The 15,644-nt window shown below is 42.2% G+C and overlaps 1 protein-coding gene across 1 annotated transcript in view; it reads right to left on the bottom strand.

The window, feature by feature from the left end:
• LOC124719799 overlaps nucleotides 1-15,644 on the bottom strand; it is a 293,431-nt gene that overhangs the window by 200,384 nt on the left and 77,403 nt on the right. The window contains exon 7 of the mRNA XM_047244994.1: nucleotides 10,666-10,873. Coding sequence (XP_047100950.1) covers nucleotides 10,666-10,873 — 208 coding nt within the window. The remainder of the gene's footprint in view (nucleotides 1-10,665; nucleotides 10,874-15,644) is intronic.

The raw sequence follows: 15,644 nt of genomic DNA on the forward strand, positions 1-15,644 counted from the left end.
GCGTTCTACGGATCGGAGCGTGGAATATCAGATCCCTTAATCGGGCAGGTAGGTTAGAAAATTTAAAAAGGGAAATGGGTAGGTTAAAGTTAGATATAGTGGGAATTAGTGAAGTTCGGTGGAAGGAGGAACAAGACTTCTGGTCAGGTGACTACAGGGTTATAAACACAAAATCAAATAGGGGTAATGCAGGAGTAGGTTTAATAATGAATAGGAAAATAGGGATGCGGGTAAGCTACCACAAACAGCATAGTGAACGCATTATTGTGGCCAAGATAGATACGAAGCCCACACCTACTACAGTAGTACAAGATTATATGCCAACTAGCTCTGCAGATGACGAAGAAATTGAAGAAATGTATGATGAAATGAAAGAAATTATTCAGACTGTGAAGGGAGACGAAAATTTAATAGTCATGGGTGACTGGAATTCGGCAGTAGGAAAAGGGAGAGAAGGAAACGTAGTAGGTGAATATGGATTGGGGGTAAGAAATGAAAGAGGAAGCCGTCTGGTAGAATTTTGCACAGGGCACAACTTAATCATAGCTAACACTTGGTTCAAGAATCATGAAAGAAGGTTGTATACATGGAAGAAGCCTGGAGATACTGACAGGTTTCAGATAGATTATATAATGGTAAGACAGAGATTTAGGAACCAGGTTTTAAATTGTAAGACATTTCCAAGGGCAGATGTGGATTCTGACCACAATCTATTGGTTATGACCTGTAGATTAAAACTGAAGAAACTGCAAAAAGGTGGGAATTTAAGGAGATGGGACCTGGATAAACTGACTAAACCAGAGGTTGTACAGAGTTTCATGGAGACCATAAGAGAACAATTGACAGGAATGGAGGGAAAGAAATACAGTAGAAGAAGAATGGGTAGCTTTGAGGGATGAAGTAGTGAAGGCAGCAGAGGATCAAGTAGATAAAAAGACGGGGGCTAGTAGAAATCCTTGGGTGACAGAAGAAAACCTGAATTTAATTGATGAAAGGAGAAAATATAAAAATGCAGTAAATGAAGCAGGCAAAAAGGAATACAAACGTCTCAAAAATGAGATCGACAGGAAGTGCAAAATGGCTAAGCAGGCATGGCTAGAGGACAAATGTAAGGATGTACAGGCTTATCTCACTAGGGGTAAGATAGATACAGCCTACAGGAAAATTAAAGAGACCTTCAGAGAATAGAGAACCACTTGTATGAATATCAAAAGCTCAGATGGAAACCCAGTTCTAAGCAAAGAAGGGAAAGCAGAAAGGTGGAAGGAGTATATAGAGGGTCTATACAAGGGCGATGTACTTTAGGACAACTTAATGGAAATGGAAGAGGATGTAGATGAAGATGAAATGGGAGATATAATACTGCGTGAAGAGTTCGACAGAGCACTGAAAGACCTGAGTCGAAACAAGGCTCCGGGAGTAGACAACATTCCATTAGAACTACTGACAGCCTTGGGAGAGCCAGTCCTGACAAAACTCTACCATCTGGTGAGCAAGATGTATGAAACAGGCGAAATACCCTCAGACTTCAAGGAGAATATAATAATTCCAATCCCAAAGAAAGCAGGTGTTGACAAATGTGAAAATTACCGAACTATCAGTTTAATAAGTCACGGCTGCAAAATACTAACGCGGATTCTTTACAAACGAATGGAAAAACTAGTGGAAGCTGACCTCGGGGAAGATCAGTTTGGATTCCGTAGAAAGGTTGGGACACGTGAGGCAATACTGACCCTACGACTTATCTTAGAAGAAAGATTAAGAAAAGGCAAACCTATGTTTCTAGCGTTTGTAGACTTAGAGAAAGCTTTTGACAATGTTGACTGGAATACTCTCTTTCAAATTCTAAAGGTGGCAGGGGTAAAATACAGGGAGCGAAAGGCTATTTACAATTTGTACAGAAGCCAGATGGCAGTTATAAGAGTCGAGGGACATGAAAGGGAAGCAGTGGTTGGGAAGGGAGTGAGACAGGGTTGTACCATCTCCCCGATGTTATTCAATCTGTATATTGAGCAAGCAGTGAAGGAAACAAAAGAAAAATTCGGAGTAGGTATTAAAATCCACGGAGAGGAAATAAAATCTTTGAGGTTCGCCGATGACATTGTAATTCTGTCAGAGACAGCAAAGGACTTGGAAGAGCAGTTGAATGGAATGAACAGTGTCTTGAAAGGAGGATATAAGATTAACATCAACAAAAGCAAAACGAGGATAACGGAATGTAGTCGAATTAAGTCGAGTGGTGCTGAGGGAATTAGATTAGGAAATGAGACGCTTAAAGTAGTAAAGGAGTTTTGCTATTTGGGGAGCAAAATAACTGATGATGGTCAAGTAGAGAGGATATAAAATGTAGACTGGCAATGGCCAGGAAAGCGTTTCTGAAGAAGAGAAATTTGTTAACATCGAGTACAAATTTAAGTGTCAGGAAGTCGTTTCTGAAAGTATTTGTATGGAGTGTAGCCATGTATGGAAGTGAAACATGGACGATAAATAGTTTGGACAAGAAGAGAATAGAAGCTTTCGAAATGTGGTGCTACAGAAGAATGCTGAAGATTAGATGGGTAGATCATATAACTAATGAGGAGGTATTGGATAGAATTGGGGAGAAGAGAAGTTTGTGGCACAACTTGACTAGAAGAAGGGATCGGTTGGTAGGACATGTCCTGAGGCACCAAGGGATCACAAATTTAGCACTGGAGGGCAGCGTGGAGAGTAAAAATCATAGAGGGAGACCAAGAGATGAATACACTAAGCAGATTCAGAAGGATGTAGGTTGCAGTAGGTACTGAGAGATGAAGAAGCTAGCACAGGATAGAGTAGCATGGAGAGCTGCATCAAACCAGTCTCAGAACTGAAGACCACAACAACAACAACAACAACAACAACATGTGCAGACTAGTGATCTCTCCTTTCCACATCAAATAAATTTTGATATTAGAAGAGTTGAGTGAAAAAATACTAGATAATGCAGTATTTTTATTTCGAGTACAGTTATTTGCTTTTTTCTAACTTTGAATTTTTACGCTTTTGGAAATTAATCAAAGCAAAAACTGCAAAATATATTAACTGTGATTATTCGACACTAATAATTCATGCTTAGCACTGTCAAATAACAACTGTCTGTGAATCGGTAATGCTGTATTTTCATGAAGTGACAACTACTTCCGGGTTCGATTCCCGGCGGGGTCAGGGATTTTCTCTGCCTCGTGATGACTGGGTGTTGTGTGATGTCCGTAGGTTAGTTAGGTTTAAGTAACTCTAAGTTCTAGGGGACTGATGACCATAGATGTTAAGTCCCCGTTATGATCGCATTAAAGTTGTCTGTTTTTATTTTCGGATGACCTGTTTCACACTTCTAAGAGATTGTCTTTAGAGCTTGCATTCCTCGATGGCTGCAGGAAACATTTGCGTGGAGCAGCTCCAACTGTGCAGCTGTGGAGAACACTGCAGTGACATGTAGTCTTTTGCTTTAAAAATAATTTTATTTGTAATAGGAAACAATCCGACCTTTCCCAATGACACAGGCCGTCGCATAAAACGTGATGAGCAGTATTTGTTTGGGTTGAATCCCGCTACACATTGCACAAACAAAATTGTTAATATCTGCCACAATAGCAGAGAAAATGTGCCCGATGACTCACAGTAGGGACATCCTGTGTACAAACAGTAAAACTCATATTTATGTTACCGCATTTATCATTTTCCCACTTTTAACATCCATTTTTGTCCTTTACGGGGTGGCACACGATAAGTCACCCGATTGAATTTTGATCCTACAAGTATACCTATTTGGCCAATAGCTTTCAAATTGTGCGCTCAACTTCGTGCAGTTCGTGGAAATTATGCCAGATGTCTTTGCGAGTTCATCGCTTCCGTTGAGAGTCCACCATTTCAGTTTGCCGTGATGGCGGGCAGAGGACAGTTGACTGTCGCACTAAAGACAAAGACTGTGTTACTGCTTGCGGTGACAAATAGTGTTACATTGACAAAGAGAAGGTTTTGTGCTCATTTTAGCACACGGTGGGCTCCCAGCCCACAGAAAACACACAGATTACATCAAAAATCTGTAGGAACTGGATCTTTTTTTTAGTGTCAGTGGCCACATTCACATATGGTACGTTCGCTGCAAAACATTGAAGCAGTTTGAGAGGCTTTGACTCGTAGTCTGAGTAAATCAACAAGAAGAGCCAGTGCAGAGATGGGAATTTCACGCCGATCTGGACAAAGAATTATTCAATCCGACCTTCACTTGTATCCATGCAAGATGACTGTGGCGCATAAGCTTACTGCTAGAGATAAGGTGCGGAGACTGCAGTTTGCAAGGTCGGCAATCAAGCAAGACTGAGAGGCAGTGCTGCACCACACATGGTTTTCTAACTAAGCTTATTTTTACGTGAATGATGTTGTGAACAGACAGAACATTTGATTCTGGGCGCGTGAACCTTCACGAATAATCCGCACGAGACACACCTGTGGGGAGAAAGTGTGCGTGTGGGTCGCAATGTCAGGCCACAGAATCATCGGTCCATTTTTCTTCAATGCTACAGTAACTGGTGAACGCTATTTACACATGCTGTGAAACCAGTCCTTTTCTCAACTCGTGGCTACATGTCTTCCATTGGAGACAATGGTTTATAAAGAATGGAGCACGCCCCCATACTGCCAAGGTTGTGCTTGATTTCCAACATAAAAGACTTGGTCTTAGGGTATTGTCAAACAAATTTCCAGAATGTTATGCAGGGTGATGAATGTGGCCCCCCCACAGCCCAGACATTAACCCATGTGACTTCTTCCTTTGTGGGGTTCCTTAAAGAGAAGGTATACCACAGAAAACGTGAAAATGCAGTGCAACTTAGGACCATCATTGGAGCAGATTTCCACCTTGGCTCCTCTGGAGACCCAGACTTATTTTAGATTTGACTAATTTTAAGAAAGATAGTACACCAGATTTTACATTCCAGTCTCAGTTTTTTAACATTTTAGATGCGCATCACGGTTTTACCGTCATTTACACTGATGGCTCCAAACAGGAGAATTTCATTGGCTGTTCTGTAGTGTTCCCTGATCAGGTTACCCGGATTTGCCTCCCTGATGAATATACCATTTTTGCAGTGGAGCTCCACGCGATCCTGAAGTCAATGGAGCGGATGAATCTCCTCTGCTCCGATTCTCTCAGTGCCTTACAATTATTTCAGAATCTGTACCCAACTGAGGAGATGGTCGAGCTGATATATGGACAACTGTACTTGCTCCAACGGCAGGCTAAGGAGGTGTCCTTCTGCTGGGTGCCTGGTCGTGTTGGAATTTGGGGCAATGAACAGGCCGATCGGGCTGCCAAAGAGGCCTGCAGAGAGCAGGATGTGGTCCAGTGTCCTATCCCCTGTCATCATTGCACTCCACAGGAAGTGCACGGAGTTGTGGGAGAACGAATGGCTGGCGGTGACGGCCAATAAACTGCGGTCGGTGAAGTCAACAACTCGGCTGTGGCGTACCTCCTGCCGGGAGCTCAGGCGGGAAGAAGTGACCCTCAAGCGTCTTTGGATCGGCCACTGTCCTCTAACACATAGTTTTCTATTACGGCAGGAGGATCCCCCGATTTGTGATGCTTGTGGTGTGCACATCTCTGTCCGGCACATTTTAACAGACTGCATTTTATACCGTGATGCAAGGGCAGAAGCACAAGTTGATGGGGATCTGCCCTGTGTTTTAGCTAATGTTGAGACATGTGTATCTAGGGTTTAAAGTTTTGTGATGTGTCTGGACTCTGGCCTAAACTTTAAGGCTGGAGGTTTTAGTGTATTGCAAGGTGACTGGCTACTCCCTTTTTCCTTGCAGTCAGCCAGCCACTACCATCTGTTATATTGTTTTACCTCCCTCTACCACTTTCTTCCTGGGTTGTCCATGTTTTACTGCTAGTGGCATGCTTCGTCCCACGCTTCGGTGTCGGTAGGCACATATTTTTCCAAGCTAGTCTCCTGTGTTTGTTTAATCTTATTGTTCTGAGTCTTTTCTTGACACCTGTCTCAATTGGTTACTGAGCAGGCGCTGAAGACCTTGCCGTCATGTGCCCTTAAAACCCTCTCAATCCAAATCATCCACGTTGAGTTACGCTGTGCCATTCCATAAGATTTGTGTCAGGGAGTCATTACAAATGCACGTGTGCGACTTGAAGAAGTTGTAAACCAAAACGGCAGTAATACTGAACATATGATTCATAAGTTTGTATTTCCAAGCTGTATTCTTTATTTCTAGTTCCAAGCTGTATTCTTTATTTCTAGTCAATAAATTACAAATCTTGTCAACAACAAATGCGTTATTCAATAAACAAATCAGGTGACCATACATCACATTCTCTCAATACAATGGTTTTCCACCATAAACGATTCCATGTTACAACATTTCCCACATTTTAAGTTTTCTTTGACATTATTATGACCTTTAAAATTGATTTTCATACAGATTCCTGCAAAAAGTGCATCATCTTCCTGCTCGAAGTCAGCCTCAGAACAAAGCAGAAAATGCATACCACAGGCAAAGTTATCGATTATGTAACATACCATTAGCACGAGAAAGTATGCCGAGTCACTGCCTTAACGATAATCATTATCTGATGATAGTGACTATAGCAGCTAGCTTCCTACTCCTCATTGCATTGTATTACAACAGCTTTAATTTAATTTCACAGTCATTTATACAAAGAAACATTGCTTTTGAAGAAGGCCATCTCTCTGTGTGAAATACACTAATCCGTACTAGGTGTGCAGTCTTAGGTCGGTATGACCTGATCTACATCTGCATCTACATGGATACCCTGCACATCACACTTAAGTGCCTGGCAAAGGGTTCGTTGAACCACCTTCACAATAATTCTCTTTTATTCCACTCTCCAACAGCATGCGGAAAGTAATGAACACCTATACTTTTGCATGTGAGCTCTGAATCTCCTTACGTTGATCATCTTTTCTCCCTATTCAGGTTGCCGCCAACAAAATATTTTCACATTTCGAGGGGAAAGTTGTTGATTGAAATTTCACAAGATCCCGCTGCAATGAGAAACACCTTTGTTTTAATGACGTCCATCCCAAATTCTATATCCCGTCTGTGAGACTCACTCTCCTATTTCTCGATAATACAAAATGAGCAGCCTTTCTTCGTACTTTCTCAATGTACTCCATTAATGCTATCTGGTAAGGATCAAACTGTGTAGCAATACTATAAAAGATGACAGACACACATCGTGTAGGCAGTCTCTTTGGAAGAACTGTTGCGCCTTCTAAGTGTTCTGCCAATTTTGATTGGTCTTTCGTTCACCTGCGCAACGGCCTTGCCACAGTGGATACACCGGTTCCCGAGAGATCACCGAAGTTAAGCACTGTTGGGCGTGGCCGGCACTCGGATGGGTGACCATCCAGCCGCCATGTGCTGTTGCCATTTTTAGGGTTGCACTCTGCCTCATGATGCCAATTGAGGAGCTAGTCGACCGAACAATAGCGGCTTCGATCAAGAATACCATCATAACGGCCGGGAGAGTGGTGTGCTGACCACACGCCCCTCCTATCCGCATCCTCCTCCGAGGACGACACGGTGGTTGGATGGTCCCGGTAGGCCACCCGTGGCTGAAGAAGGAGTGCTTTGGTTCGTCTACCCCACAACATTTTCTGTGTCTTCTTTCCCATTTAAGTTGTTCATAATTATAATTCCTGGCTATTTAGTTGAATTTATGGCCTTTAGACTTCACTGATTTATCATGTAACCAAAGTTTAACGGATTCCTTTTAGAAATCATGTGGATGATCTTACATTTTTCATCATTTAGGGTCATTTGCCAATTTTCGCACCATACAGATATCTTTTCTAAATCGTTTTGCAGTTGGTTTTGATCTTCTAATGACTTAAAAAGACTATAAATGACAGCATCATCTGCAAACAATTTAAGACAACTGCTCAGATTATCTCTTATCATTTATGTAGATAAGGAACAGCAGATAGTCTATAACGCTACCTTGGGGAATGTCGGAAATCACTTCTGTCTTACTCAATGACTTTCCATCAATTACTACGAATTTTTGACTTCTCCGACAGGAAATCATTAAGCCAGTCGCATAACTGCGATGACATTTCATAAGCATGCAATTCAATTACAAGCTACTTGTTGGTACAGTGTCAATAGCTTTCTGGAAATCAAGAAATATGGAATCAACTTGAAATTCATTGTCGATAACAGCCAACACTTCGTGTGAGTAAAGAGTTTCACAAGAACGATGTTTTGTAAATCCGTGTTGGCTATGTGTCAATAGACCATTACATATCAGACAAACATTCCTCGTCAAGATGCTCTGTAACAGGATGACAATTTCTGGCCTCTTCCTCACCCTGGACATCCCTCAGTCAAGTGACCTCGTTGTTGGCAACGAACTGTAGATTTCGTGCCTATTGTTCTCTGTTTACAAATACTGGCAACTTTAGTTTTTTAAGCAATTATATGTAAACACTTTTATTTACCATAATTTTATAATGATTATCACATGTTAGAACACTAATGTCTTTTTAATGTGGCTTTCATGAAAGACTTTTTCTTATGTGTTTTATTTACACCATTGGACATTGCCAGAATAAACAGGGGAAACCCAGTGTGTGTCAGCATTCAGCCACTTCCTTTGTGATTGATGCTTTGCATACTGTGAAGAGACAAGTAGAGCTAACTGTTGTTACAAAGAAACACAAATGATTATTTCAGATTTTATAAATAGGCAAAATTGAATCTGCTTTAATTTTATATTTTGAACAATATAAACAGAATGACAGTAAAAGTATTTCAAATCTTGAGACAGTAAAAGTAATTTATTCATTTTTGCTTGTTGTGTTTCCTATGCTTTCCTATATTTTAAATTTCTTTGGGTCAGTCTGCTGAAAAGTGTAAAAAGGGATTTTACTGTACATATTATCATTACCATATTTATTGAAGGAAAATATTAACACTTTGACTGTCAAGCTCATCAACTGACAACAAAGAAAAATTCTAGTAGACAGTCAAACATGTTATTTGACAGGAAGCAAATTCTCCCGCTTTTACATACAAAAATCACGTATACTGGTGGGCCCTATCAGTCTTCACTGTGCTATGAGAGACTTGTAGTTCCTGTAACAGGCAACAGATCATGGAAATGTAGTTTCTGAATCAGTCAGTAGATCTTGTCTGTTATATGGAATTAAGTTGCTAGAGGGCAACAGCTGTTTGTTCAGTTTGTAAAGAAATGAAAAGACACGGTTTTGTTTTCTTACAGAGAATGAAATTTAATTTAGATAAAAAATTACTCACCAAGTGGCAGCAGAACACACACGTAAAAGACTGTTATGATTGGTAAGCTTTTGGAGCCAGTGGCTCCTTCTTCAGGCAGAAGGGTTGAAGGGGAAGCAAGACGGATGAAGGAAAATGACTGGAGAGGTCTAGGAAAAGGGGTAGATTTTGGGAAAGTCACCCAGAGCCACAGGTAAGGGGAGACTTACCGTACGGGATGAGAAGGAAAGACCGAATGTTGGGGACTGCATCAGACGAGATTTGAAAATCTGAGAGCTTAAAGGTGCAAGACAGGGTAATATGCAAGACAGAGATTACTACTAAAACACTGTACTGTGCACAAGTTAATAAGAGTGAGAAGCTAAGTGCATTGTACATAACAGAGGTGGGACGGGATGGTGAAAAATAGATGGGAAAGACTACAAAAGATGTAGAAAACTGAAATGGAGTGAAGCAGAGAATAGTTGCAGTGAAGAAAAGCTGAGACAGAAGAAATTAACGTAAATTAGGCCCAGGTGGGTGGCGAGAAACAACGGCATGTTGCAGTGCTAGTTCCCATAATTGATTTCATTGTTATATTAGAGAATGAAATTGTGTGTGAAATGAAGCACGGTTTTGATGATAATGGCAGTGAGAATGACAATACTGAAAATTCTGATAATGATCCCCTGATTTTGTGCAAGAAGATTTCTGTTAATATTCTAGTGAGTACTTCTCATCTGGATTTTGTAAAACATTCGTTGAAACAATGCTTTACATTATGTTCTGATGTTTCTCTACTATGTGAACCATGAAATATTTTTTTCCTTGTCGTAGTTTCAGTAAAATGAAGTAAGTGCAAAATGCCCATGAGCAAAGATCCACATATCAGAGTCCATCACACCAAAACAATTTTTTTTATGTGAAAATAAGGCGCAATAATCTACAATTACGGTTTTAGTATAATAGGTTTCAACTACTGAAAGTTGAACAGTAGACTGTTATGACTAGAATGGTAATAAAGAATTATGTCGGTTTAGTGAACTTTTATATTTTTCGCAAAACCTAACATTCGTTAAAATACAAGAAAAAAACTAAACCCTCGACATACATAATTCAGAAAATGTTAGTATCACAGTTACACATTGCATAGCCATCTTAATAAAAATCGAAAATCCATAACAATAGCTGGCATTCTAAGAAACAGACAAACTGAAATAGCTGGTAATGTGTCATTGAACTAAATTTTGTAGAGGACTAACATTGACTATGACAGAAAAATTCTACACACATGTACAAATATCAAACTTATTTACAAGAAATGCTTTAACCAGAACTGGTTTATTCAAAAGCAGTGAATCGTAGCAAAATCTAGAGTGGGCGCACACCGACCTGCCGGGCACAACGTCCTTCTTGACGACGGGGTGGGCAGGCATGAAGCTCGCCGAGAACTGCTGCCCCTGCACGTGCGTGGCAGTCGCCCCGCCCACACCCACGTCCCCGTGGAAGGAGACGCGCTTCGGGGTCGCCGGGTCGCCGTTGCCCTTGCGGCGGCGGCGGTGCCTCCGGAAGACGATGCCGTCCGTGTCGCCAACTGCCGCTGTGGGATAGTGACGAGCCAGTCATCTCACTAGCCATCCGATAACTGGGCACACTGTTAAGATCTTATTCTTTCCATTACACTGGATAGTGGAGACTTCAGCAGTAAATTAATTTGTTTCTGAACACATGGGCTATTTTCACAGTAAATATTAATTCAGCTGTTTACTTTATCAACATTTGATTTTGAAGCTTCATCTTCAGACACGGAGGTACAGTTATTGAAACTTAAATACATCCAGTTGCTGTACCATAGCATTCTGAAACATAGTTGACTTAGAATGTGGTTATAATGTCCATAAAACATTTAAAAAATCAGTGCAGGTAAATCGTCAAGAATAGCATAAAAAAGACAGTATGTGGAAAACAAGCTCTCAAAGTTCTTTTTCTTCTTCTTTTTAACAACGTTCACGGATGTTCTGTGTGTCCAATCTTTGTTACACGGCACACATCTAATTGGTAGACCAATTCTGCCCATACCAGTCGCAGCATATCAGGAGTGACAGTAAGAATAAAGGCTCTGATGTAGTGTCAGAAGTCTTTTAGGTTCTGTGCTAGAGATGGAACATATACATTATCCTCTACTTAGCCCTGCAAGAAAAAATTGTGAGGCGTCAAGTCTGGCAACTGTGGTGGCCATTTGAGAAGCATCGAGTGCAGTGTTTATTGTGTTTCCTGGTGCTGTTCTGCTTTACTGTACTTAAAGAGTAACACTGCCTTCTCTAGATGGCCGAATGTACAGTACGTTAGCACTAGGTCGGCGGTTGCCTTTAATAATAGTTATGAGCTGGACCTGCCAGTCACTTCCAGCTCGACTATCTGCCGTGCTCGGTAGCTTCTTTTCTGAAGTGTGAGTGCCTCACTGAAAGTGTGTGGCATTTCAGCTGTCTTCAGCTATGTAAATTATTTTTGACAGCAACTTTGCTTTAAGCAATGTATTTTCTTCCAGAAACTTGCACAATTACAATTCACAACCATAAATCAATAACTTTTAATCTCGACTATCATCCAGAATCGACAAGTCTCCTTCGCGTCTTTACTACCACTGACAATCTCCGAATGGTCTGCTCGCGTATTCAATGGTGGCCCCTCCAGAGCACCTTCAACTGGCTGCAGCACAGAATAGTGCACTCCATCAACACGTGGTGAAGCCCGCTCACTGCTCAGGCTGCACACACACACACACACACACACACACACACACACACACACACACACACAGGTAGCGCCTTATCTCACTTGATTCCGCTCAAAAGGAGACATCTTTTGTCATTGTACAGTTTTTACGAAGTCCGTATACGGTATACACTGATGAGACAAAGCACTATAACCACCTGCTTAATAGCTTGTTTTTCAATCTTTGGAACAAATATATCACTGATTCTGTATATCAGGGATCCTACAGTTTGTTAGTAGGTTTGTGGAGGTATAGGTGGCATTAGATGTCCACGCACATGTCACGTAATTCACAAAAATAACGGGTTGCCGATTTGCGTAAGCAATGATGGTGCCCGACAGTGACCCAGATAGGTTCCGTAGAACCTACGTCAGGTGAATTTGGTCGCCGCCACACTGACACGAGTTCACTATAACGGTCCTCAAACCACCGTAGCAAGCTTCTCACTCTGAGACATGGACAATTATTCTGCTGAAAGATGACATCACTGTTGGGGAAGAGAACAAGCACGAAGGGATGCAGGTGGTTAGATTACTACGACATGTCCCGTGCAAGCGCAGGAGACTGTCTCCCGTAGCATACTACTACTCCCACCAGCTTGTGACCACGGTGCAATCACTTTTTACGTTTCCACTTATCGATGATCAAATCCTGAAGGTGCTGTGCCCACTGCAATTGTAATTTTGATGTCACTGGGTCAACATGTGAACCTGTAGGAGTGGTCTTCTGCAGAGCTGCAGTGTTTGACGAACAGTGTGCTCCGAAACACTCGCGTGTGCACCAGCATTGTGCTTTTTCGGCAGAAATGGGACAGATCGTCGTTTACTCTAGTTTGCAGAGCAGACAAGTCTCTGAACCCCGCGTTCTGTGAATAGTCACGGCTGTCCAACCTAGTGATAATTTTACTGTCCTCCTACACAGTGACATACGGGAGACTGACGGTTTCGAACTGCGTAGTACTGAGGGCGCAGTGGTGGGAGGTGGTCGTGGTGGGGATAGTTCTGATCCACACAAGACGCCAATTCATTCACTCGGTCACTACAGAGCAGTGGGACTTGCAACGTCGAGTGTTTTTCTATGACAGTTTTGTGAAAAGTGGTGAGTCTATTACGGCTCCGCAGCAATTGTTTCGTGCACGGTTCAATGTCGGTCGACATGGAGCTGTTCCTGAGCCGTAACAATCTTCAGATGGGTGGAAAACTTCAGATCGACTGGAAACATACTGGATAAGAAGCATCCTGGCCCGAGATGCAGAGTAACGACACCAGAAAATGTTGAAAGGGTAAGGCGAGCAGCAGTCAGAAGCCCAGGACAGCCAGCTTATTTTTTTGAAGAGAACGGGGCCACAGTTACTGTTAATTCGGTTCGTTACATTCGTATGCTTGAAACATTCTTGAAACCAGAACTAAGAAGACGACGAATCCCTTTAAAATGCGTTTGGTTCTGGCAGAATGGGGCAAAATCGCACACCGCAAACACTTCAATGACAGTTCTTAGACGCACGTTTCCTGGTCGGATTATCTCACGTTTTGGCAATGTTCCTTGGCCTCCCAGGTCTCCCATCTTGTCAGTATGTGACTTTTTTCTGTGGGGTACCTTAAGAACTGCGTCTATAATCACAAACCACGAAATTTGGACGAGTTGAAGAATGCAATCATTCAAGAAATTGTGGCCATCCCTGCAGAGATTTTAGTCTGTGTGATGTAGGATTTTGAGAAGAGACTCAAGTCCTGCATTCGAAATGACGGACATCACCTTGACGACATTATTTTTCACAAATAACTTTGTTAACTAAAATGGCAAATAATGGGCTTTGATTTTGTGTAAATAAACATGCATTAATTTTAAAGTTGGCTGAGTATTATTTCATTAAAAACTGTCCGTCTCCCGTGTGTCACCCTGTACCTCTTTCCGTAGATGCTCACGACAGTGGCATGTGAACATTGGACCAACTTCGCCGTTTTCGAGATACTCGTTCACAGGCTCTGCGCCATAATACTCTGCCATTTGTCGAAGTCTCTTATCTCAATGGGTTTCCCCATTTGCAGCCCATATCACTGCTAGGGCGGTCCCCCATCCGTGTCTGCTCTGCTTACACACTTTGGTTACCACATCACGCGCCCACAACACCACCTGGCGGTTTCCAAGGTCTCAGTGGGCAGTCGTCATAATGTTTTGGCTAATAAGGGTATATAAATTTTGTATTTTGTTCATGCAGCTATCATCCATACTTCCAAGAGCCTAACGGTGTGCCACGGCCTTCCCATGGAAATGTTATGGGACGCTACACAGATTACAGGCCATGAAACATGGCAACACGACATTCAGGAAATCTCGCATCCAATTATGGAAATGTAGAGGGTCACCATCAAGTTTCTCTGCTACATGTTTGGAGTTGCAGAATGAACCACAATTGCAGCAAAGAAGAAGAGTCCGTACCATACAGCAGACTGTCTTATTGGACGTGGCACAGAACACTTACCCATAAGCTTTCGGCCATAGCCTTTGCCAGTAAAAGACACACACACGTCGTTCATTCACACATGCAAGCATATTGCAAGCACACATGACTGCCAACTCCAGCAGCTTGGGCCAGAATGGTCATTCTGGCACAAGCTGCCAGATTGGTGGTCACGGGTGGGTGAGATGTCCTTAATTGTGCTTGGAGTGTCATCATTTTGTATATTTTGGCTGGGGCATGTTCAATTTGCACTAGTTTTAGTGGTAGACCCTGTGAGACCTAGCAATATCACATCCCTCACACTGTCCGAAGTCTGTTCCGACACACCCAGTCACAGCCTGAACACTCTGCACTGCACAACCAACGACACTCCTCAAATGTCTTATACCACTTCACTATGCTGTTGTAAACTGGCAGCATCTCAAACTTACCACGTAAAGCTCTTCACATACTCTCCAACGATTGGCAATTGGCAAATTCTAGTACACTAGATCTGGCCCACCCAGCTAGCCGCACTGCTTCCCAAGTGGTAAGGTGTGCCGGTGCCTGGCACGAATCCGCCCAGCAGATTAGTGTCGAGGTCCGGTGTGCCGGCCAGCTTGTGGATGGTTTTTGAGGCAGTTTTCCACCTACCTCGATGAATGCGGGCCGGTTCCCCTTATCCCACCTCAGTTACACTATGTTGCCGATTGCTGCACAAACAAGTTCTCCACGTACACGTACACCATAATTACTCTACCACGCAAACATTTGGGGTTACACTTGTCTGGTGTGAGACATTCACAGGGCTACAGCAGGATGAAGCCTCTCCGTCGTTTCTATGTCCCCGGTTTAACACACACACACACACACACACACACACACACACACACACACACACACACACACAATCTGCCCACTTTGCTACTATTTTCACCAACTGCAGTTGGTGGTGCCCCTATCAGCATTTTTCCGAACTAATTTGCTGGCACAGTGTTCAAAAAACTTAAGAGAGTTGGTCTTTCAGATATTGTATCACTTATGACATTAAATTTACCTGTTAACATACACCAATTATTTCAAATGTTTCATGGATTTTATAATTACAAAGTGCTTTTACATCCACACAAATGATAAAAATGGATGTATGTAAGT

This window comes from Schistocerca piceifrons, chromosome 11 (genome assembly GCF_021461385.2).
Source record: "Schistocerca piceifrons isolate TAMUIC-IGC-003096 chromosome 11, iqSchPice1.1, whole genome shotgun sequence".
Lineage (NCBI taxonomy): Eukaryota > Metazoa > Arthropoda > Insecta > Orthoptera > Acrididae > Schistocerca > Schistocerca piceifrons.